Source organism: Mus musculus, chromosome 2 (assembly GCF_000001635.26).
Source record: "Mus musculus strain C57BL/6J chromosome 2, GRCm38.p6 C57BL/6J".
Lineage (NCBI taxonomy): Eukaryota > Metazoa > Chordata > Mammalia > Rodentia > Muridae > Mus > Mus musculus.
The window spans coordinates 156,830,706-156,853,049 of NC_000068.7; the positions used below are offsets into that span (position 1 = coordinate 156,830,706).

At 50.8% G+C, this 22,344-nt stretch overlaps 2 protein-coding genes and 2 long non-coding RNA genes across 11 annotated transcripts in view; 1 reads left to right on the top strand and 3 right to left on the bottom strand.

Annotated features, from left to right (window-relative positions):
* Gm14230 lies at nucleotides 1–7,384 on the bottom strand. Its single transcript, XR_003953756.1, has 2 exons — nucleotides 7,341–7,384; nucleotides 1–2,416 (listed from the first exon to the last, which is right to left on the bottom strand). It is a non-coding gene; the product is annotated as a predicted gene 14230 (long non-coding RNA).
* Nucleotides 1–10,543, bottom strand: LOC115486128 (translation initiation factor IF-2-like). Its single transcript, XM_030252280.1, has 5 exons — nucleotides 10,477–10,543; nucleotides 9,011–10,294; nucleotides 7,713–7,831; nucleotides 7,118–7,208; nucleotides 1–2,721 (listed from the first exon to the last, which is right to left on the bottom strand). Coding segments are annotated over exons 1-3 (1,353 nt in total). The 3' UTR covers nucleotides 1–2,721; nucleotides 7,118–7,208; nucleotides 7,713–7,829.
* Nucleotides 9,112–22,344, top strand: part of Tgif2 (TGFB-induced factor homeobox 2) — a 15,754-nt gene continuing 2,521 nt past the window's right edge. For 2 of the 7 annotated variants that reach the window (NM_173396.3, NM_001291124.1), the window contains exons 1-2: nucleotides 9,302–9,533; nucleotides 13,451–13,676. In NM_173396.3, coding sequence (NP_775572.1) covers nucleotides 13,485–13,676 — 192 coding nt within the window. In that variant the 5' untranslated portion in view covers nucleotides 9,302–9,533; nucleotides 13,451–13,484. Of the gene's footprint in view, nucleotides 9,195–9,301; nucleotides 9,534–9,682; nucleotides 9,813–10,002; nucleotides 10,386–10,416; nucleotides 12,994–13,450; nucleotides 13,677–22,344 lie in introns of those variants that run through there. The other 5 variants (XM_006499353.3, XM_006499354.4, XM_006499351.4 and 2 more) reach the window with 5 other exon arrangements.
* Nucleotides 21,698–22,344, bottom strand: part of 5430405H02Rik (RIKEN cDNA 5430405H02 gene) — a 10,543-nt gene continuing 9,896 nt past the window's right edge. For both annotated transcript variants that reach the window (NR_027914.1, NR_015591.1), the window contains exon 3: nucleotides 21,698–21,985. This is a non-coding gene — a long non-coding RNA (RIKEN cDNA 5430405H02 gene). The remainder of the gene's footprint in view (nucleotides 21,986–22,344) is intronic.

The following is a 22,344-nucleotide window of genomic DNA, read 5'->3' on the forward strand; positions in this document are numbered from 1 at the left end:
TTGATGCAAAAACACGAGGGAGTTTAATGACGGAGCTCCAGGCCAACACATGTCTCATGCAGGAGACAGAGGAATCGACCCTGAGGCTCAAAAGTTAGGAGTTTATATAGAAAAAAAGTCAGGGGTAGGGGAAATTGGCGCGGTTACACACAATTGGACAGTTTAAACATCAGCAAGCGGGTACTTGCGGGTCGGGACAACAGCAACTCTAGAGGGAGGGTGCTTATCTATGTCAGCAGAGCATCTGGTTAAACTCAAACCGTATCAGAAGGAGACCAGAACAGGTGGCCCAATCTCAACTGGGCCTGTCCAGAGATTGTTCTTGCATGCCTCTTATCTTTATGGCAAGTCAGTTCCTGGAATGACTTAACAGCCTTTGTGCTGGCCTGTCTGGGGCCTTGAATTTGGTTTTCTTTCTTTCATTCCCCTCTTCTTCTACTAAATAATTCTAATCTTAGAATTTTAAAGGTCTGTATCCTCATGTGGGGGGTAGGAATCATATTCTTCTTCTATCTTCACTATAGGTTAATATTGGTGTTGGAGAACCATAAGCTGCACTACATTCACTCTACTGTTAACGAAAGCAATTCCCTGATTTATTAAGCAGGGGCCGAAGATCAATGCCAAACATATAATAAGAAGCGGCCCGGCCAAAGCAGAAAATAAAGTGGTCATCCACGGAGATTTAAAGAACCACGACTCAAACCATCCCTGTTGAGCTTCCCGATCTCGTTTTCTCTTTTCTAGCCTTTCTCTCAATTTCTGCATAGAATCTCTGACTATCCCCATGTGGTCTGCGTAGAAGCAGCATTCTTCTTTTAAAGCTGCACATAGTCCACCTTCCCTTAAAGACAGTAAATCTAAATCTCTTCTGTTTTGTAATACTACTTCTGACAGGGAGGTCAAGGATTTTTCTAATGTATTGATAGACTTTTCTAGCATGCTTAAATCTTCATTTATAGAATCTCTCAAGGACTTGATTCCTTGTCTACCCTCAATTAAGGCTGATACCCCTGTTCCTACTCTCACCGTGAGACCTACCCTCACCAATGTAGCCAGGGTAAGGGTAACTGGTTCTCTTTTAATTCTCTTATTGGTATATTCGTCTTCTAGGCTGGAGGCAGTATGATAATATATGCGGGGTAAAAGTTGAACCATGACACAAAAATCTTTGGAGGAGTCAAACACATTAGTTGATACACACGGTGTGAGTCCCGTGTTACAGGCCCACCAGCCGACTGGTGTTGGTACAAGGTAATGGTTGGTACTTGTCCTAGATACAGGATGGGTTCGGTTACATAGGTGTTGATGGGAAGGGGGGGGTGTCCCTATGCAGAGACCAGGGCTCTTTCCCGACACCTCAGTCAGGGTTAATTTTTTTTCTGTTCCCCATGAGCAGGAAGCATGACTGGTGGTTGTGTTAAACTCTCCATTAAGGGCGATCCCCTCATAATAGGGAGGGACAGAGGACAGGCATAGCCAGCAGTCAGTTGTAGCATCTGGATCAGTGCTGTTAAGGGCATAAAAGGCCCCTCTAATCAGGTTGAACAGTCTCTGTCCCGTCGAGGGATCTGAGGAGATTGTGGTCGGGGAATCTTGGGAGGTGCCGACCTTGAGGGGGTTCTCAATTATTGGAGCCAGGGGTTTGGGTTTGGCAGGGAGGTCCTGTTCTGGGAGGGCCTTGTTAGGTCCTATGGGCACTGGGGATGGACTCTCCACAGTCAATTTGATTTTGAAAACTAATCCAGGGTCTTTCCCTACTTCGTCCAATCGCAAACCCCAATTGTTTCCCTTAAGCCAGCTCTGGCGTTCTCGTTTCCCTTGGTCAGTAAATTTTATACGTATGGGGTTGCAATAGTTATCTTTACAAGGTCCATTAGGGCTGTTGAACCAGGAACACCCGCTCTCAAGGTATTTAGAACTATCTCTCTCACCTTGGTTTGGCTGGTCATAGCTACTGCCCCTTTTTACCGTGATCAGGTCCCAGGTAGAGGTAGGATTCCAATAAGCTCCACCTGTGGTCTCGCAACCCCATGCAGCACAGTAAAAGTCCGGTGCCCCTCCACACTGATGCCGAAGCTTTCGTGGTTGGCCAGGGCAAACATAAAATTCTGCAGACCGAAGATTGGCTCGGTAGAACTGTCCTGAGCATCCAAACGTGCTCCCTATCCCGCTCGGGACACACTGTTTATCAGGTGGTGGTTTATGAAGGTCGGTATGGTCGGGGAGGTCCCAGGTAAGTGACCCTGCTACTAACTTACAAATATCAGGTGTGAGGTCGGGCCACCAGGTCCATGGGGGTTGTACTGCGGTGGTCGACCATACAGTGTCCCCCTCCTCATTAAGCACTTCCCATGATTGTTGGAGTATGAGGGTTGATGTCTCTGTTCTGAGTCGCTCTTGCGACGCAAGCGCAACTTAAGAGGATTATTAGTCTTTTCCAGGGTCCACTCATCACGATCAGTCTCAGGGGGAGCCCTCTTAACATGTGAGGCATGAACCCAAGAGGGGATTCCTTCTACTTTAAGGGTGGTGGCTGTAGTTAATAGTACCAGGGAGGGTCCTTTCCAACGCGGCTCGAGGTTCCCCGCTCGGTGCCTCCTCACCAGGGCTGTGTCTCCCACTTCAAACTGATGTGAAACCTGTAAGTCGCTGGCGGTGTAGGTTTCTTTCAACTGCTCCCAGTTTCTTTCCTCACGATTTCGAGAGCCTTCAGCCGGGCTAGGAGGGAATGGAGGAAACATCAGGACAAGTTCTATTTTCTACAGTCACATAGATAGGCGGGGGGTTTCTACCTGTCCTGAACTCTGGGGTCTGTAAGCACAATGTAACTTCCAATTTATCCCCAGCTGTCTGGCCAATCCCTGGCTTACCTGGGAGACGAAGTCAGGCCCGTTGTCTGACCCTATTACCTTAGGTATCCCGAAATGGGGAAGGATTTCTTCGAGTATCTTCTTGGCCACCACATTAGCCGTTTCCCTCTTGGTGGGGAATGCTTCAGCCCACCCTGAAAAGATATCTACAAAAACTAAAAGGTACTTATTCCCATATCGAGCTGGCTTGACCTCAGTAAAGTCAACCTCCCAGTAAGTCCCAGGCCTATCTCCTCGTAAGCGTCTTCCACTGTGGCATTGGTGAGGGCACATGCTCAACAGTTCTTCACTAGGTCTTCTACTGCCTTTTGTAGTCTAGGGATATGGTAAGGGGATCTATTGACTAGTTCTGTCATCTTTTTGGGTCCCAGGTGAGTGAGGTGGTGTATATTAGTCAAGTATTCCAGCCCCTCTTCTTCTGTGAGGATCTTTTTTTCTGTGATCTCCTCAACCAGCTGGGGTGTGGTTTTAATTACCAAAGTCATTGGCCCCTGTGCTGCCCCTTTAGCCACCTGGTCTGCCATCTGATTTCCTTTTTCTATTGGTCCAGTTCCCTTTTGATGTCCTGGGCAATGGATGATCGCCACATTACAGGGCAAGTGGACAGCTTCTAACAAACTAAGAATCTCTTCTTTATTTTTGATGTCTTTTCCAGCAGAAGTCAATAGTCCACACTGTCTGTAGATCTCTCCGTGAACACGAGCCGTTGCAAAGGCATACAGGCTGTCAATGTAAATATTAATAGTCTTTCCCTCTGCTAGCCTTAAAGCCTGAGTTAGGGCAGTAAGTTCTGCTCTTTGGGCTGATGTTCCTTCAGGCAGGCTGCTGGCCCATATAACAGACTTCCCGTCCACTACAGCTGCCTTGGCTCTGCTCTTACCTTCTACCATGAAGCTGCTTCCATCGGTGAACCAGGCCACCGCTCCGCGCCATGATCGGTCAGTTAAATCTGGCCGAGTCCCAGTTTCCTCTGCCAGTATCTCCTCACAGAGATGTACGGGGGTTTCATTAGCTTCAAGCAGTAAAGTGGTGGGGGTAAGAATGGTGGGTGGAGCGAAGGTCACCCGCTTGGTCAACAACAAGCTCTGGTGGCTGCCGAATAATGCTCTCAAGGGTGTGCAGGGCCACCACTGTCACATTTTGGCCCATAGTCAATTTATCAGCATCTTTCACCAACACAGCTGTGGCTGCTATTGCCTGTAGACAGGAGGGCCATCTGCTAGCCACGGGGTCCAGTTTCTTTGACAGATAGGCTACTGGGCGCTTCCAAGTCTCGGTGGAGGGCCTCATCAAAGAGGGTAAGAGAGTTTTTGAATCCTAGGGGCAAACGTGTCCAAGTTAGCTGTCCAGCCTGTCCCGAATCTGGGTCTCTCCACCCGAAAGCAAACATCACCTGGCTTATGGGATGTAGTTTCAGGCAAAAGAATGCGTCTTTCAAGTCCAGAACCCTGTACCGTCGTCTGTTGGGGGAGGGGGGGAGAGAACTGAGCAGGTTGTAAGGGTTAGGGACAGTAGGATGAATGTCTTGTACTCTTTTGTTAACTTCTCTTAGGTCTTGCATTGATCAATAATCATTAGTGCCTGGCTTTTTAACTGGCAGCAACGGAGTGTTCCAGGGAGACTGGCAGGGGACCAGAACACCCAGTCCCAAGAGTCTTTGAATGTGAGGCCTGATGCCCTCTCGGGCCTTCTTCTTGCTCATGGGATATTGTCATATCCCGATAGGAGTCGCACCAGTTTCTAGCGTCACGATGATGGGAGGCACCCTTTTTGCCTCTCCCATGTCCCCAGTCTCTACCCAAGCTTGGGGATATCTCTCTAACTAGGTCCCTTCCAGTATTTTTCTCGATGGGTCTGGAGGCTCGTGTAATCTATATTCTTCTTCTAATTTTAGAGCTAAAATGATAGAGGTGGGGGTTTGCCAAGTGACTGTGGTTCCTTCCGAGGAGAAGTTCATTTGGGCTTTTAATTTTGATAGTAAGTCTCTTCCCAGTAATGGCGTGGGGCATTGAGGGATGACGAGGGAGGAATGGGTTACCTGGCTTCTTCCTAGATCAACCCTCCTATCAGTGGTCCAAGAATATGGCTTCTGACCAGTGGCCCCAATCACTATGGTTCTCTTGTTTCTTAATTTTCCCAGTGGCTCTTTCAGGACTGAAAATTCTGCCCCAGTATCAACAAGGAAATCCGTAGGGGTCCCTTCCACAGTTAGGGTTACCCTAGGCTCGGGGAGGGGGTCCAAGCCCCGTCTCCCCTAATCATCATTCTCTATGGTGAGAATCTTGGGCGGTCTGGTGTCTCTTTCTTGGGGCAGTCTCTTGCCCAGTGTCCCTTTTCTTTACAGTATGCACATTGATCCTTATCTAGAGGTGGTCGTGAAGGTCCTTCAGGATTCCGAGGTCTTCTCGACCCTATGTTGCCCAGGTTCCCTGTCTATTTCCTCCTCCTTCTCTATAAACTTCCTTATCGCCTACAAATGCAGCCAAAATCCTAGTTAAATATCTTTCCTGCCTTCTATCTCCTCTATCTTCTCTTGCCTCAGCCTCCTTCTTCTCTCTTTCTCTTTTTTCTTCCTCAGTCTCTCTCTTATGGTACACTTTCCTTAACCAGGTCTTGCAAAGACAACGTTTGCAGACCTTCTAGGTGTTGTAGCCTTCTCATAATGTCAGAAGCAGAATGCCCCATAAAGGCCATGGCAACTGCCGCCTGTTGGCCCTCTGATGTAGGATGAAAGGGGGTGTAGCGCCTATATGATGGGAGAAGACTGCTAGCACGCAGGAGTGCCTGGATTCTATCCCAGCACCAGGGGGAGGAGGGGTAGGGTACTAGGTAAGCAACTAAACTCAACTACAGGAAAGCTAAAACCACATGTGCTTGACCAACAGGGTATCACAGCTTTTAAGAAGCAGTTAAATGGGAATCCACATGGGATGGAGACAAGAACCTCACATGGGCCACAATCTCCATCCTGAAGGCTGGCCTGCTGTGGCTCCTCCTCCATCCATTCCACCTGATCTCTAAGCTCTTCCTTAGTCTCTAGAAGAGAGGTCCGGGCAGGATCCCAGATCTCTTCACGTGAGGTAACTGCCTGTCACAGTCAGTCCCTCTGCCACTCCCATAACTAGGGCAGTGGCCAGTGATTCTTTTCTTTTCCAATCAAAGCAGATTCCTGTGACATCTACTGCACCTCTGTGATCAGCGGGTACCCTAGGAACTGGCAGCTTGGAGACAGAGCCTGCCTACCATGAGCTTCTCTGACCTGCAGTTCTTTGCCTTAGAGCAGAGTATAGAGGAAGATGAACCAGGAGCCACTCTCCTGCCTCACTCTAGACCCTCCCCTGAGGTCAGGACCCGGAGCTCATTATCAGGAAGGCTCTCTCCTTCCAGGGATGGATGCAGTCTCTCTACTTATTTGTGTTTGGTTGTATTGAGACAGGGTCTCCTGCTCTACAGCAGCGGTTCTCAGTCCCTAGGGTCGTGACCTCTTTGGGGGCAGTGTCACATGGTGTGGATCAGATATTTACATTATGAGTCATAACAGTAGCAAATTTCGTTATGAAGTAGCAACAAAAATAATATTATGGTTGGGGGTCACCACAACATGAGGAACTGTATTAAAGGGTCACAGCATTAGGAAAGTTGAGAACCACGGCTCTAGAGCTAAGGCTGACCTTGAACTCACAATTCTCCTGCCTTACCTCTGGAGTGCTGGGTTTACTGACAAGCTTTGACACACAGGCCTGAGGGAGCTTTTGAGAAAACCTCCAAGTCACTGGGTTCCTTTTTTCCGTTTTATGGAAGATCTGAGCATTGAAGCTTTCTCTTTTGAGACAAGGTCTCACAGTGTACCTATAGCTCGCAGTGTACCTATAGCTCGCAGTGTACCTATAGCTCGCAGTGTACCTATAGCTGGCCTGGAACTCACTGTGTAAACCAGGACGGCCTTGAGCTCACAAAGATCGACTTGCCTCCATCTCCAAGTGCTGAGATTAAAAGCTTGAGCCACCTCGCTCAGCAGTTTCTTACTGTATGGGGGAACGGGGGAAAGGTTTCTTGCCACAACAGTAGTGTGTATCCATAGTGCTGGATTTCAAGTTCACGTTTGCTAGAGAAGATTGACTCTACCAAAACTAGATGAGAGCCAGGTGTGGCAGGAAAAACAGCCTCAGGAAGCTGAAGTACAAGAAGGATTCCAGACCCCCCACATCTCAATAAATAAATAAATATAAATAATAATAACTTACCATCAGGCATGGGGATTCACGTGTGCAGTGTGCAGTGCTATTTGGGAACCTGAAGCAAGAATATCCTTGAGCACCGGAGTCTGAGGCCAGCCTGAGAAACAGAGAGACTTGTTACAAACCAAACCAAACCCCAGTTGGAAAAAGCTTGTCAGGATTATCAATACGTCTGGCCAAAGTCCCTTCTAGGCCGAATATTATAGCTGAAAATAAACTCATGTCAGACCTCTCTGACTTGGAACACAGATTTACGGGATCGTATGGTTCCATGATTATCAGTTACCATCCAGATCCCAGGAAGGGCACCTAGACGTTTGGCTTTTCCAGAACAGCGGTATGAAGAATACTCTCATGCAAGCTTTAACTTCATGCACAGCTGCTCCAGGATCATGAACCCAGGAGTGGGAATGCCTGGGGTGAAGATGCACAGAGCTTAAACTACATTTACAGAGCAGTCAGACCTGGCAACTGTCGAGTTCATGGTATATTTAGGCTAGGGAAGTTGTTTATGTGAAATCCTGACACAGAGCCAGCCTGACACAGAGCCCCCCTCACCCCAACCCTGGATCCTGCCAAGCGGGTCAGGGAGACTCCAGACCTGTCACCCAGCATTCAGTCCGCTCTGCTGCTGGCCATGGGGAGGAACGCGTCACTCATGTGAGCAGGCCTGGGGTCACTGGTGGAATCCGTGGGCTTGTGACTGCCCACCAGAGGCTCCTGTCACAAAGAAAAGACACCTGCTGCACACGCCTGGATCGTATGAGATCCAGGGCACATCTCCAGATTCACTGGGCTATCCCTCTATTTTCCCTCCATGTCACACCTATATGACAGTCCCTGCTTTTTGCCAAGACCTAATTGGTTTTTACTTTTCTTACCTAAGATTTCCCATCTCCTTCATTCTTTCAAAGGTCTGTGGCTGGAATATGACTTGGCTAAGAAATTGCTTGTGACCAACTCTCTGAGACTTGGTGTCACCATCAGTAAAAAAGAGGGTTCTGGGCAATGTTTTTGATTTTGGATGGCCATCTTGGTTTCAAGGATTTCCAGGCAAGTCCGGCTTCTATGAAACCCACCTTAAGATGCTTTTAATCGGCATCCTGACTGGCTTAGGGCCTTCTGGTAGGAAAACTTAACTTTGGTTGCCAAAGTTTTTGTGACTACAGTACAACGAAAAACAAAAGCTTGAGTCTGCTGCAGCAATGACAGCTGTTGTCTCTGTCACTTAGCTGCAGCAGGTGCGCCACTCTTAAGTCTGACCCAAGACCCAAACTCAACAGTAAAATGATTAGAAGATAACAGCATTAAAAAAAATAACAATCAGGGAAGACTGTTCGGATGCTGTTGGTTCTGGCACGTGGGTCTCAGGTTTCTGGGCCTATATGATCACAAACCCAGAAAAGGCCTGTTAGCTGGAGTTAGGCTATGCCACACTTATGCAGATAGCAAGAGACAGACAAACAGTCAGGGAACTTGGACGCAAGGAAAACTTGAGGTAAAATGACCCTAGCCTGGACCGCTGGAAGCGCCTAGCCTCACCCTCTCCAACTGGGGTTAGCCACCAAGGGAAAGGCTCGGCTCTATCATCAGACCCACCTGGCCAAAGGACACTGGCACACGTGGTAAGGCAGGGACCAGCGAGTAAATGCGGCCACCTCCAAATTGCGACACGGTGCCTGCCTCACTCACGCTCCTGGGGTGCAGCCTGTACTCACCCCTGGCCGACCATCTGCGCTAGGCTTGGGGTTTTATCCCAAGTGGTCTTCGCCGCGCCGTTTGCCTTATGAGCGGACAAAACAACTGGTCCTTTAGCACCTGGGAGTTACTCTGAGCCGACTGAGCCTCAGTTTCCCCATCCCCACAAGGGCAAGCTCCCAGAGGAGGAGGCGAACTTACAAAGGTACGGGGACTGGCACCCTTTGTGCCTGGTAGTGCCCCCACCCCCATGGAGGAGCACACAGTAGGCGCTCCGGAAACACTCTCTGAAAGGAGGAGCGGGCCACTTCCTGCCCTGGAGCTGACTCCGGGAGCCCTGGTCCCACCGCTCCGCCCCGGGCCCCGGCCATGCGGCATTCCTAAGGTGGGTGGGCGCAGGAAGGAGGTGCCGCGGGCCCGCCCCCTCCGACGCGTGGGCGGGGCGAAGCCCCCTGGCTCTGCGGGCCCGCCCCCGAGGGTGGGCGTAGCTGGCCACGCTCTGCACAAAGTTTGTTTCTGCCTCGGGGCGGTGGGGGAGGGTGCGGCAGGCGGGATGGGAGGAGAGGGGATCTGACGTCAGGTCGCGAGGTGCTTTCCAGCCGCGAGCTGTCAGGCGGGTGTCAGACCCGGCAGGTACGCGGCGCGTTCCCCCGGTGCCCCCCGCCCCGGCCGGGTGGTCCCACACCCCACCGAGGCCGCGTGGGCCGGAAAGCCGCCAGGGAAGGTGAGTGCGGGGCGCCGAGGGGCTGGAGACGCGGGAGGAGGCGCGCGGACAACTTGGAAAGTTTCTTGGGGCGACGGGGCGGGGGAGGGGGCGTCGTCCCGGCGCGTGCGACAGTGGGTGTGTGAGCCCCGGGGGTGTGTGTGAGTCGGGACCGCGGAACGCTGGCGCGGAATGCCGGGGTTGGCGGGGGGGGCGCTGTTCGGGGTCCTTGAGGGAGGGCTCGGCTCCCAAAGCTCCCAAAGCTCCTCTGGGAGAGGGCAGCCGGTGCCCTGCAGCGGGGTGAGCGCGCGGGGAGCGGGTTTGTTTGGTTTCAAAAGTGCACGTTGCTAACCGCCGGCAGCCCCCCCCCCTCCCGCACGGCGACAGAGCGGGACCGGGGGCCGCCGAGTGACAGCTGGAGGTGGGGGCCGCGGGCGGGGCTCCGACGGAGAGGGCTTGGGAGCCCGCGCGAGTTCCCCTTTCCTTTGGAACAAAGGAAAGTCTGTCTCCGAGGCATCTGTCACTCCCAGGCGGGCCAAGGCTGTGGGGCGCGTGGGGCTGGCGACGCGGAGAAAGTTTGTGCGCGCCGGGACCCCGGGACCAGGCGAAGGGCAGCCGAGCGTCTTGCGGGGGCTGTGCGCGTCCCCGATGTAGGGGGGGCGGCCAACATGGAGTCCAGGCGCAGAGTTGGGGGGGGGGGGCGGCGCGGAGGTTGGAGCCCAGCCCCCTCTTTTCCCCTCCCCCTCCGGGCCGAGTTCGGAGCACAAAGCCGAGCGCGCACGCTCCGGCGGCCCCGCGCCCCAAGAGTCACCCTGCGCGGAGTACCAGGGAACGGGCTGGGAACTAAACTTTTTCCTGTCCCAAAATGGACACGTGAGTTTTTTTTTTTTCCTTGCAAAGTCGTCCCCCCCCCCCAACCCCCAAGCGCCGGGTGGCGGACCGACAGGGGAGCTGTTGCTCGCACCGTGACTCTGGTGGGGGACAGTTGAGTGAGGGTGCCTTGAGCGCCGGCGGATTCGTCGGCGCCCCATGAGCCATGTGCTCCGTTGCGTCTGGGCCGCGGGGGAGGCTGCGCGCTTTGTGTGAACTGCTGGGAACTCCAGCCTCAGTGTGCGGCCCGGGGGATTGTATCTGGAGCTGGGCGAGTTGTCAGAAAGTTCCTGTGGGAGTGGCTGCAGATGGTGTTGTGGGAGTGTGTAGGAGATTGATGGGGTGCAGTGTCCAAGGGGTGCCTCCAATAACCCAGTTGTATAAAAAACTGATGGATGGCCGGTGTGGTGACGTGCGTGCTCCTGGGTCGGAGAGATCGTGGGTGGGCAGGTCACTTGGAGTTCGTGGGTGGGCGGGTGCAGGAGTTGGGCTAGTTTCGATAGTCTAGTCGTTGGTCCTAGGTATAGTGTGTAAATTTAGCTATGTGTGTTTGTAAAACTCTGGGAACTTGCGGGATGTGAGCAGTGGGTCGGGTCGGTTATTTAAACAGCGCTCAACTTGCAGGAGGGAAATTGAGGTATCGCTGGTGTGCGTGTGTGTCTAACCTGCAGACAACCCTAGGGTGCAGGACCCAGAGGTGGGGAAAGTTCATGCGGAGGGGTGCTCTTCTGGAAGGGAAACTATGAAGACTGGGTTCTGGCAGGCAGCCAGAGTGGAATAAGTGAAGATAACCTTGAGTAAACTTGTCACCCGCCGCCAGCGCTGCCTCCCTGAGCTGGTCTCGCAGCTGTCCTGGTGGCCGACTACATGTCTGCCCTCAGAATGCATCCTCCTTGAGCTCCTCTGAGTAAACACTGCCTCCGAGCAGTGCCCGGTTCACCTCCAGGTGGCCTGGCTGAAGGTAGACCCTTCCCTCGAAAGTCTGGCTTAGCCAGCCCAGAGATCTGGGCTCAGGCCCAAGTCGAGGAAACAAAACCTGGGAGATGGCAGAGTTTTTTGGCTGGGCCTGCTGAGGAGCTGTTAAAAGGCAGAGAAGGGAGGAGCATGCAGATCCTGGACCAGCCTTGGCCTAGAACTTGTGCTATTAAAATGTAAATTTCTTTTGCTTTTGTGAACGGGAACTTTGTCTGCTGGAGGGGCAGCTGATAGGAGTTATCTAGGCAGAAACCTTCCTTCACGGAGCAGGGGAGGAGGAGGGCTTCAGACTCTGAAAGGACACTTTACTGGGATCACACAGCCCAGTGGAAGTTAAAGCAGGGACCAGAGCCACACTTCATTGGTCAGGATTCTGAGATTAAGTCTGGACCAGGTCAGAGGCCGGACCAAGGAAGAAGGTCTAAAAACCAACGGAGGAATGACTCACTACGCACACGGCCTGCGGCAGGGGCGGCAAGACTTGGTGAACAGTTACCAGACCCGCCTCCGGGCCTTGGAGGGAAAATTACCCGATTTCAAATCCTTCTTTATAATCAGTCTTAAAAGATGGGACATTTTTTATTTTATTTTTTATGTGTGTGGATTTTCATCTGCACCTGGGATGTTGAGAGAGAGCATCTACTCCCCTGGAACTGGATTTTGGGTGGTTGTGTTCCTCCATGTGGGTGTGGGGAGTGGAACCCACCGCTTCTGTGAGAGCGCGTTACAGCAAATGCTCGTAATTGCTGGGCTATCTCTTCCAGCCCCAGAAATTCACTTTTAAAATAAGCAGGCCCGGGGACCTGGGGGAGGGGGAGGCTGGAGAAATGGCTCAGTGGGTTAAGAGCACTTGCTGCTCTTCCCGAGAGCCTGGGTTCAGATGCCAGCACAGACAGGCTCACAACAATCCAGCTCCGGTTACGGAGGACCCGCCTCCTTCTGTCCTCCCAGGACTCCGCATATGTGGTGCAGAATGTTTATATATATAAAATAAGTAAAATCCTGGGAGGGACGGGGAGAGAAGGGATTTGGTGGGAGGAGGAAAATAAGAGAAAAGAGCACTTTGGTCAAAGGATATTTTATATATGTATATATAATAAAATTTTAACTAAAACATTCTAAAATCCTTCTCCCCTCCCCCTCCCTAACTAACTGCTGAACAGCTAGCTCTGTAGAGTGAGCAGCCTGTTGAGCGCATCCCTTCGTACATGGGACCGTGTAACAGTGGGCTTTCATGGCCGGCCTCTTCTCCCGGAGCATGTGCTCAAGGTCCATCCATGTCATAGCACACATCAGAAGTGTGCTCTCTCTTTTATAATTTGTTTGGTTTTATGTGTATGAATGTTTTGCCTACGTGCGAGTGTGTCTACACCACGTAGATGTCCATGGAGGTGACAAGAAGGCACTGGATTCCCTGGAACTGGGAGTTATGGTGGCTGTGAGCTACCATGTGAGTGCTGGGAGCCGAGCCAGGTCCCCTGGAAGTGCAGCAGCCAGTGCTCTTAACCACCTAGCCATCTCTCCAGGCCCACGGTATTTCTTTTTATGACCAAATAGCTCGTTTGTTCGGCCATCTGTTGAAGATCTCTCTGGATCGTTTCCACCCTTTGAACGTTGGGCTTCTGCGAGGGGCCAGGTGTGCATTTCTCTTGAGTAGCTAGGTAGTAGTGAGAGTGCAAGTTTCCCCTTTTAGCAGATTGCAAAAGAGTTAAGTGAGGTAATAGATGCTAAGTTTCCAGGACAGCCTGGCAAACAGAATCCAAGCTGAGAATTGGCACTGAGGAGGCAGAAGCAGGAAGATTGCCTGGGCTATGGAGTGAGTGAGATGCTGTCTCAGAACCACAGGATGAAGCCGTAGTTCTTTCTAGTCCTCTTCTGTTTTTAAAAGGCGCCACCTACGTCCCAGTGGTCCCTCTTGGTTCCATGAATCGTGGCATTTAGGATTCATCCAGCTTGCTCAGGCTCTGGTGCTACTGTCCAGGGTTTGAGACTATGACCCCTGCTTGTGAGGGTGAACTCACTAGGAGACTAAGGCAAGGGGGACAGGCACTAAGTGATAATGTTCTCCCCATCCCCTTTGTCACTTGTCCCAGGCTCCCCAGAGGTCCAGCTTAGCCCCTAAGCATCATGTCGGACAGCGATCTAGGCGAGGATGAGGGGCTCCTGTCACTGACCGGCAAGAGGAAGCGCAGAGGGAACCTGCCCAAGGAGTCAGTAAAGATCCTCCGGGACTGGCTCTATCTGCACCGCTACAACGCCTACCCCTCAGAGCAGGAGAAGCTAAGTCTCTCTGGACAGACCAACCTCTCGGTGCTGCAGGTAAGAGGGGATCAGGCATCAAGTCTCCAGCTCTGTCCCCATTCCTTGTGGCCTTGGCCTATCATAACCCCTGCTGGGATAAGATGAGAAGCCCTCTCCTGGCCCCCAGGGAAAGTGAGGTCGCCGAGGCTGCACTGGAGGCTTGGGCCCTTAGGAAGGGATGAGGAGTGGTTCTAGTTGACCTTGAAGGTGAGAAGACACAGGAGCAGAGGTTCTGGGGGGCAGCCCAGAGCACTTGCTTAAAAATGAATTGAGTGAACTGAGGAGATGACCCAGGGGTTGAGAGCGCGTCCTGCTCTTCCTGTGCATCCGAGTTCCGGCCTCTGCACACAGCGGGCAGCTCAGAGCCTTCTGTAACCCCAGCTCCAAGGGCTTCTCGCCTCTACAAGTGCACATATGCCCATGGAATTTTTTTTTTTTTTTTAATTTCTTGATGTAAAAGAGAAGGTCTTTTAGCCGTCGAGCTGGAGGTAGGTAGACAAGCCGGCACACGCCTGTGATCCCAGCCCTGAGAAGGAAGAGGAGGAGGCTAGTTACACATTCCTCTCTGAGCCTGGTGGAACTGTTAGGAGGAACGCATTTTAACTGGATATAAAAGGACCTTTGTGAACCACATTGAGGGGCACACTCGAGACGCTTGTACTAGAAGTTGTGTCTCTTTTCAGTTGTCCTGCCGACCAGCAGATGGGTTTGCTCTTTGCATAATGCTGACACCCCACCCCCACCCCACCCCCCAGCGCTCTGGGTCTGGGTTGGCTCTCAGCTTCCCTAGTTTATGCAGTAGGCCCTTGGTCTAGGCCAGAGACCTGCTCCTGGCTGGCTGGCCTCACTGCTCCTTTCGTGAGCCAGCAGGCCTCCTCTTGCTTCTCTCCTCTGGCCTGTCTACCATCTCTTCAACCCACAAGCTGGCTCCTTCCTCCCGTTACCTCACCTGATCCTGCGACTTCCGCGGCTTCCCACTTCTGTTCCTCCTTCCCGGAAAAGGCACAGCAAGTGGTCAGCCTATAAAAATTCTGTGACCTCACTCTACACCCTAGACGGCCGTAAACCCAAGTCTGTCTTGAGACGGGGTCTAGACTCAAGTTATAGGACCTGATTGTCAGCCCAACTTTTTCACAAGAGGACTCTGGATCTTAGCCAGTCTGCTACTGTTGCCCTGAGCCTCATTTCCTCATCTGACAATGGAAAGAGGCTTGGAGCATTCTCAACAATTTAAACACCATTTGGGGTGCTCTGCAGCATGGAACATTTCACATTTAATTCCTGGGCCCAGCTCCTCCTACTAGGATACTTTCAAGGAACATCTAGCCCTGGGGTGTGGGGTACAGATGGATTAATACTAAGACAAACCAAGAGGGACAAGGGAACGCAGAGCCTGGGGCCTCTTTCAGGACTCCCTGGAAGGTGTCTTTGAACTTACGTGCTCTAGAGGCACATAGGCAGAAACAAAAGGCTGAGAGTTTGAGACCAGAACTGCACAGACAGCCTTTGCTGGTCCCCCTGCCTCCAGCCTTTTATCTTTCAGTCACGGAAGTACAGATCAGATCATGTGACACATCCTCGGATGGGGTTCAGAATTCAGAGCACCCTCTGCAGTACTTCCTGGGGCTAGCCCTTGGTTATGACTATCCAGGGTCAATCCTGGCCTTGGTTTGTTTCACTCTCATCGAGCACTTGTCTCTTGCAAACCCTGCTTGCTGTTTGGGGCTATTGCAGTACATCCCTATGGCTCCTCACACATGTCCTGTCAAGCTACTTGTCATACAGTATTGAAATTTCTTCTTGTCAGGGACACTATTTCTCAAAACTGAGAAATGGACTGACCGTTTTTTTAAAAGTTGGAGAATGGGCTGAGTGGTAAGGCCCTGACTGGCCTAGCGCACCAGGGAGCAGGGTTCTCCAGCACTGCACAAAAGAGCTGTTCTGTGGCCCTGCCTCCCCTCTCCATGCTAACTTTAATCATAAATGTGCATTACAAACATAAAACTGAGTTTAAAACGTTTATTTTTGCTCTTATATATAGCTATCAGACCAGTTTTCCAAAGTAAATAAATTTACTGTAGCGTATTTTGCCCCCTGCTCCAGATGTGTAGTTGGACATGATGCATCTACTTGTACAGGCCAGAGTGAAAAGAGAAAGTCAAAATGTCCTTGCAGAGACCAGTGAGGTTTACAGGACCATAGCACTTCAGCATCCAAGTATAGGGCAGGGATCAGCCACTAGCGTGTACAGAGAACTGGAGACAAGTGGGGACCATCTGGCACTCCCTAAAGGATCCCTCACATCAGCCTCAGCAGCGCACCCACTTTTCTTGAAGACTCTTCAGGCACCTCAAGTGCCTGAGTGGAAATTGACAGCTCCAGTTGGCCCTGCCCTTTCTCACACTCCTTTGAGATCTTGAGCCCCTGTACACATTTCCCCTCCATGTTATGGAATATAAGGTTTTGGTTTGTTTGTTGAGATAAGGCCTTGCTGTGGAGCCCTGGATGGCATTGTCTCATTAAAAGTTGTAGCTGCCTGCACCTTTCAGTGCTGGGCCTAAAGGTACCACAGCAGGGGCTTGTCTGTATTGTTGTTGTTTAAGCTTTGTTTGATGGGTGTTTTTTGTTGTTGCTTTTGTTTGTTTGTTTGTTTGTGGCAGGTCATCCTGACCTGATAGTCCTGGAACTCTCTATGAGGATGACCAGACTGGCCTCAGGCCTCTGGCCTGCAATTCACAAAGATCTACCTGCCTCTGCCTCCAGGGTGCTGGGATTAGAGGTGTGTGCCACCATGCCTTGCTGGAATGCAGCTTCTTGATTCCATGCTTTTCCCGTTACCAACATCACCTGTCACTCCAGGACATCAGTTGCCTGTTTACAAGTCTGTCTCATCTCTGACCCTCATCCCTGCTGTGGGCTCTTGATAACCAGATCCCTTACTCTGACCAGGGAACCCCAACCTCTAAAGGAATCTGCTGCTTCCACAGGACCTGGGCATCTCTACTGGACCCGGCAGTAGGACCTTTAGCTGGCTGCATTTAGGTGGCACAGAGTTCTGTGGGTATGGGAAGCAGAGACCTTAGTTTTGTTGTAATTGCTCCACTCCAGGTGTTTTTTAAAATCAGTGTCTGCCAGGAAAGGAAGACACTGGAAAGTCATTGCAACTGCAGAAAATGAAATGGTGGTGGAAATGTTCGATGCTTTGTCTGTATTTAGTTTCAAATTTTCCTTTGCTCTTAAGGACATTTCCAAGCTCTCCCACCAAGCTACACTGCTGCCCCAAAGGAAGAACATTAAATGAACTAGCCACTGGCCCGACAGGTATCTGCATTATGCCAAGCTGGTTTCGTCTCCCTGGGGCACCTCTTTTGATTGTGTCTTTTTACTTGCCCTGGAGCCATGTCATTAGCAAGTCAGTGAGTCATGTGTTTGCTAGGCTTTGTCCAGGGCCAGGCAATTGGGAGAATAAGGCACCTCCTCTTCCCCCAAAAAACAACAAAATTGTATTGTGGAGGATTGGCACGGTCCTTGGGACTGTCAAAGCCTATGTTATTGATTGGATTCATCTGGTTTCCTGTTACAGGACTGCCCGGAGGGTTCTGAGTCCATTTCTTAGCTTCCGCCCCACCTGGGCTGCACTAGGAGGGTTCTGCACTGTGGTGAAGGCAGTCAGAACTGCGCCTCCTAAGTCCTTTTCTGACATTCCTGAGCCCACCAGCTGCATAGCTAATCCCCTGGTTAGGCCCTGGGGAAGAAAGGAACCTGGAAAGGCTATGTAGGAGTGGCCTGTCCCCCTATGCAGGCAGTCACTGTATTTACGGCCTGTCCTGTCCTACCTAAGCTGAGTCTTCCATAGGCAATAACATGTCACCTATCCTGCAAGGCTCTCCTGTGTATTTTCTGAGTGTCTGTGTGACGCTGTTGTCACAGACCTGTTGGTACTCAGCAGAACAGGCTAGATAAACCCCTGTTCTAAATCTGAAGAGCAGCTCTCTAGCGACCTTGTTTAAAAGCATGCATTGCCAGGTGGAGGTAGCAGCTCACATCTGTGACTACAGGAGGATCACCACCAGATCAGGTCAACCTAAGCTACAGAGACCCAGTCACAAAAGAAATCCAAAGCTTGCCATGGTGGCACATACCTTTAACCCTAGCACTCAGGAATAATTGGAGGCAGGTAGATGTTAAGTTCCCAGCCAGGGCTACATAGTGAGATGTGAGATCCTAATCTAAAAAAAGGAAAAATGAGATGTGTCTTCGCAACCCCAGTTCATCCTACCTGCCTAGAATCCATAGAGCAGATTGAAAATAGCCACTTTAACAGATTTTTTAAATCCCTCCCAAGAACTAGGGATGAAACTGGGTGATAGGGCACTTATCTAGCACACACAAGGCCCTGGGTCAGTCCCTAGTACTGGGACAGGGAAAAGTGAGACCCATCTGTGATAAAGGGCTGAGCATGAAGTTCAGTTCGCAGAGTACTTCCCTAATCGTCAGAGCTCTGCGGGTCCCCAGCACTGCATAAATCTAGGGGTTGCTCTCTCACCCCCTCGGGTGTGCAGTTTTATGGGAGAAGACAGAGCAGTAGGTCCACCACAGAGTCTGTGGGACAGGCTGAGTGTGGAGGCTGTCCTGGGCTAGCTGCCCACACAGCTGGCAGCTGCTTTCCAGAAAGCCGCCTTGCTTTCTTCCAAGCTACATTCATCTCCAACTTTGCTAGACAAGTCACTAAAATGGTACCTGTTTCCTGTTCCCACCTCACAGCCAGAGGGAAGAGAAAGAGGCACATGGCTCCTATTCCAGGTGACTGAGGGAGGTAGGAAGCAGGTGATAGGTGGTGCCTGTGGTGGGGGGAAGGGCCTAAAGCCTGCCCCCTCCTGCTGTCTGCTCAGGTGTAGCCTTCAAACCTGAACTCCTAGTGATGGCCACTACCTCAACAGTGGAGAGCGTCAACAAAACCGTGTCACGATAAAGATTAAATGAGTAGGGTGGTCGGGAGCTAAAGTTTTGTGTTTTAAGTGATGCTTTTAAGATTATGAGAATTACTTAAACTGTCCTTGTGGCAGGAAAGGGAAGATGGAGGGAGACTCTAGCCAAGAGATCAGCTTGTGAAACCAGCTGTGTACCCCAAGGTAGTGTGACTTTAGGCATGTCTCTTCATCTCTGTGTTCCCCCTTTGTAAGGTTTTGGGGACACTGCCTATGTCTCCCAGATTTGTGTACAGATTTAACAGAATTGTCGACAAAGGGGTTGCAAGACACCAATGTCACTTCTGCTTCCAACCCAGGCAGCAGTTCAGCTCCCCTCCCCACTTTGTAAAGGACCCAGCTAGAACTCCAGCCAGTGGCTGCTTGTGTGTGAAAGTACTGAGGAGAAGAGAGAGAAAAGAATCCCAGGGGCAGCCCTCTTAGAGCTGGATCGGAGACGGGAAGAGGAGCCACAGCTGCCTCTGTCAGGTTAGCTTGACAGGGCTCTTCTGTAGGATTTGTTATAATTGCAGCTGGCTGCTGCTTATCAGTCTCTATCATGACAGGTATCTTGTCTCTTTGGTTAGACATGGCGGAGATCTCATGAGAAGACTATACCCAAGAGCTTGCTCAAGAAATGTACCAAGAAAGAAGCCTAGTACTAGTCAGGGCTGGAAGATGGGTACAAGAGCCTGGGTCTCTGATCTGAGCAGGCTGTAGAGAAGTCTGAGGCATTGATTGCTGCATCCTTCTAAGGAAGAAGGCTTCTGAGTGTTCTTTTTCCTACAGCAGCTGGTACTTAGTCCAGGCTTGGAACACGTCTGCTGATGAACTAACAGGACAGAAGGACGGACCTAGGGTGTGAAACTTGTCAAACCACATGGTCCCAGCTGAGGACTTGTCCCCCGCCATGACCTCTTCCGTGTTGAAGTTTTTGTTCTTGGACCTGGGGTTTTTACTGGGTTGCTTTCTCAGCCTAGGCTCCTGAGTAACAAGGACCACACAGACAGACAACACACGTTCACAACCTGTCCGTTCAGGAGTCCTTGCGTTTACCTGTTTGAAGCAGGGTTTTACTAAGTAGCCCAAGTTGGCCTCACTCACACTTGAACTGATCTTCCTACCTCAGCAGCCTCCCAGTGCTGGAATTACAGGTGTGTGCCATCATAGCTGACTTCATTAACTCAGCGACCCGTTAGCATTTGTTTTTTATCGCTCATAGTTGCAGAGGCTTGGTCTGGGATTGCTTGCTCATTGTTTCTGGCCTGGTTATGAAGCAATGGCATAGCAGTGTGCTGGACAGTGGGGAAGCTGTTTGTGGCCAACAGGAAGCAGATAGAGATGGATCTCATAGGTTTATATACTGTTCCTTCCTGTTTCTGGGCATGTCCTGGTGGTCATTCACCTGTTTGTTTACTGCCATTGCATAACCAGATGATGTCAGCACCTCAGGGCAGGGCATATGTTAAAAGGCGGCCCCAGCAAGCACCAGTGACTGGCCTGAAGCATAAAACAACGATGAATAAGAAGCCCTGAAAGAAGAGTAGGAAAATGTGGGAGGCTCTAACTCAACTGTTTCAGAGACTTCATAAGCTGGCCTCAGGGTCCTGAGACAGATAGGGTGAGAAGTGACCATCTGGGTCCTGCCAGGTGAGATTCTGCCTTTTGCAAGGCTGAGCTCTAAGTGTGTTCACCAGGAATGCTGGAGATGGCCCAATCATTTTACAGAATAAAAGTAGGATGCACTGTGCTCAGTAAGTAGTAGCTGTTAGAGAGCTCGGCACTGGAGGTGCAAAGCCTGTGTCTTGGTCCATCAGTAGGCAAGAAGTGTTCCAGGAAGAAGGGAGTGTGCTATGTAGAAGGTGTATGTATTAGGTGTAGCGTTCTTTGGAGGTTAAGTTTGGTTTGGAGTTATTTTGGAGGTGGGGGGGGTTGGGATGGGTTTCTCTGTGTAAACGGCCCTGGCTGTTCTGGAACTCACTCTGTAGACCAGGCTAGCCTCAAATTCATAAGAGATTCATCTGATTCTGCCTCCCAAGTGGTGGGATTAAAGGCATGTGCCACCTTCCCCCCTCAGGGTTTACATACCCAAAGCCTTTGCCTCTAGAGTGCTGGGATTAAAGACTGTCCTGTGTTTTGTTACTTTGTTTTGAATGAGCAGGGCCTAAAAGCAGTTGCACAGCTGACAGCAAAAGAGCGGGAAGGAACTGGGTCGGGCTGGAAAGGTAAACTGGGCAGGAAGGAGGGGCTTAGTGCCCTGGCTCCTTATCTGGACTCAAGACTAGTGGTAGTAGGAAACAATCAGCCACGGCCTAGCCGTACCACACTGAGAACAGAAGCTGGAAAGAGGACCGAAAGAGAGCTGTGAAGCCAGGAGTGAACTCGGTGGTAATCGCTTGCCTAACATGAGCAGGGCTGTGGGTAAACCCTCAACACTGCAAAGACGGTGGACACGTGGGCACAGGGGGTTAGGCCTGTTCCCATCCTACACGCACCGTGAGCTTTGAAGCATACACAGCATACAGAGAGGGCTGACAGACCCCATGGCCCTAGTGTAGCTTGGAAGCAATCTCTCCTCTCCCTGGTAGCCCCTTCGGTATCTCTGTGTCTCTGGTCTGTAGCTGCTCTACAGGCCTAAGAGTGAGTGACTAGTTTTCCTAAACAGTCAAACATTTTCCTCCCTGCACCTCCTTAAATATAATCTGAACTACCATCGCCATCCCATCCCCCAATTCTCCGCATAATTGGTCACTCCTTTGCTTAGAACTCTCCTATGGGACTGGTGAGATGAACTGAGGATCAATGACGTGATCCAGAGGGTGAAGGTGCTACCTGCCACAGAGGCTAAGGACCCACAAGATGAGGAGAGGACCAACTCCCACAAGCCGTTCTCTAACCTCTTTGAGCACATGATGAACACCTGCGTACACTTGTGTGTTCATGCCCACATGGGAGGCAGAGGCAGGCAGATGAATTCCAGGTCAGCCTGATCCACAGAGTGAGTTCCAAAACACCTCAGCGATACACAGAATCCCTATCTCGAAAAACCAAAATATAAAGCCAAGCACGGTGGCTTTTTTATTTTTTAAGTTTTATTTTATTTATATGAGTACACTGTAGCTGTCTTCAGACACCAGAAGAGGGCATCAGATCCTTTTTATAGATGGTTGTGAGCCACCACGTGGTTGCTGGGATTTGAACTCAGGACCTCTGGAAGAGCAATCAGTGCTCTTACATCAGTGAGCCATCTCTCCAGCCCAAGCATGGTGGCTTTAATCCTGGGAATCAGGGAGAAGAAGCATTTGAGGCCACCTTGGTCTACATAGTGAGTTCCAGAACAGCCAGAGCTTTACAGTGACCCTGTCTCAAAAAAAAAAAAAAAAAAAAAAAAAAAGAATAACATAAAAATCAGTAACTTGTATGGCTCCCTGTGTTCATAGTAAAACTAAATCCTCATCCTAAGAGGTGACCTCTGATAACCACACTGCGCCAAGCCACACATGTCTGCCTTCAGCCTTCTCATAGGGACTCTCCAGCCACTTTGCAAGTGTGACCTCACTGTCTAGCCTTGGCTTTCACAGAACTCCTATTTAGACCAGGCTGGCCTTGAACTCATAGAAATAGGTACATCTGCCTCTGTCTCTTAAGATTTCAATTGAAAACTATTCCCTCCACCCTTCCACTGGCCGGCATCTTGTCTGAGATGTTTGCTTCTGTCT

Excerpts from the sequence above, each read along its gene's own strand:
- LOC115486128 (XM_030252280.1), bottom strand. The coding sequence starts at position 10,543 with ATGGGGCGCCGACGAATCCGCCGGCGCTCAAGGCACCCTCACTCAACT. Across the intron at positions 10,295-10,476 it reads TGTCCCCCACCAGAGTCACG|CGTGCGCGCTCGGCTTTGTG; the intron begins GTGCGAGCAACA and ends GGGCCGCCGGAG.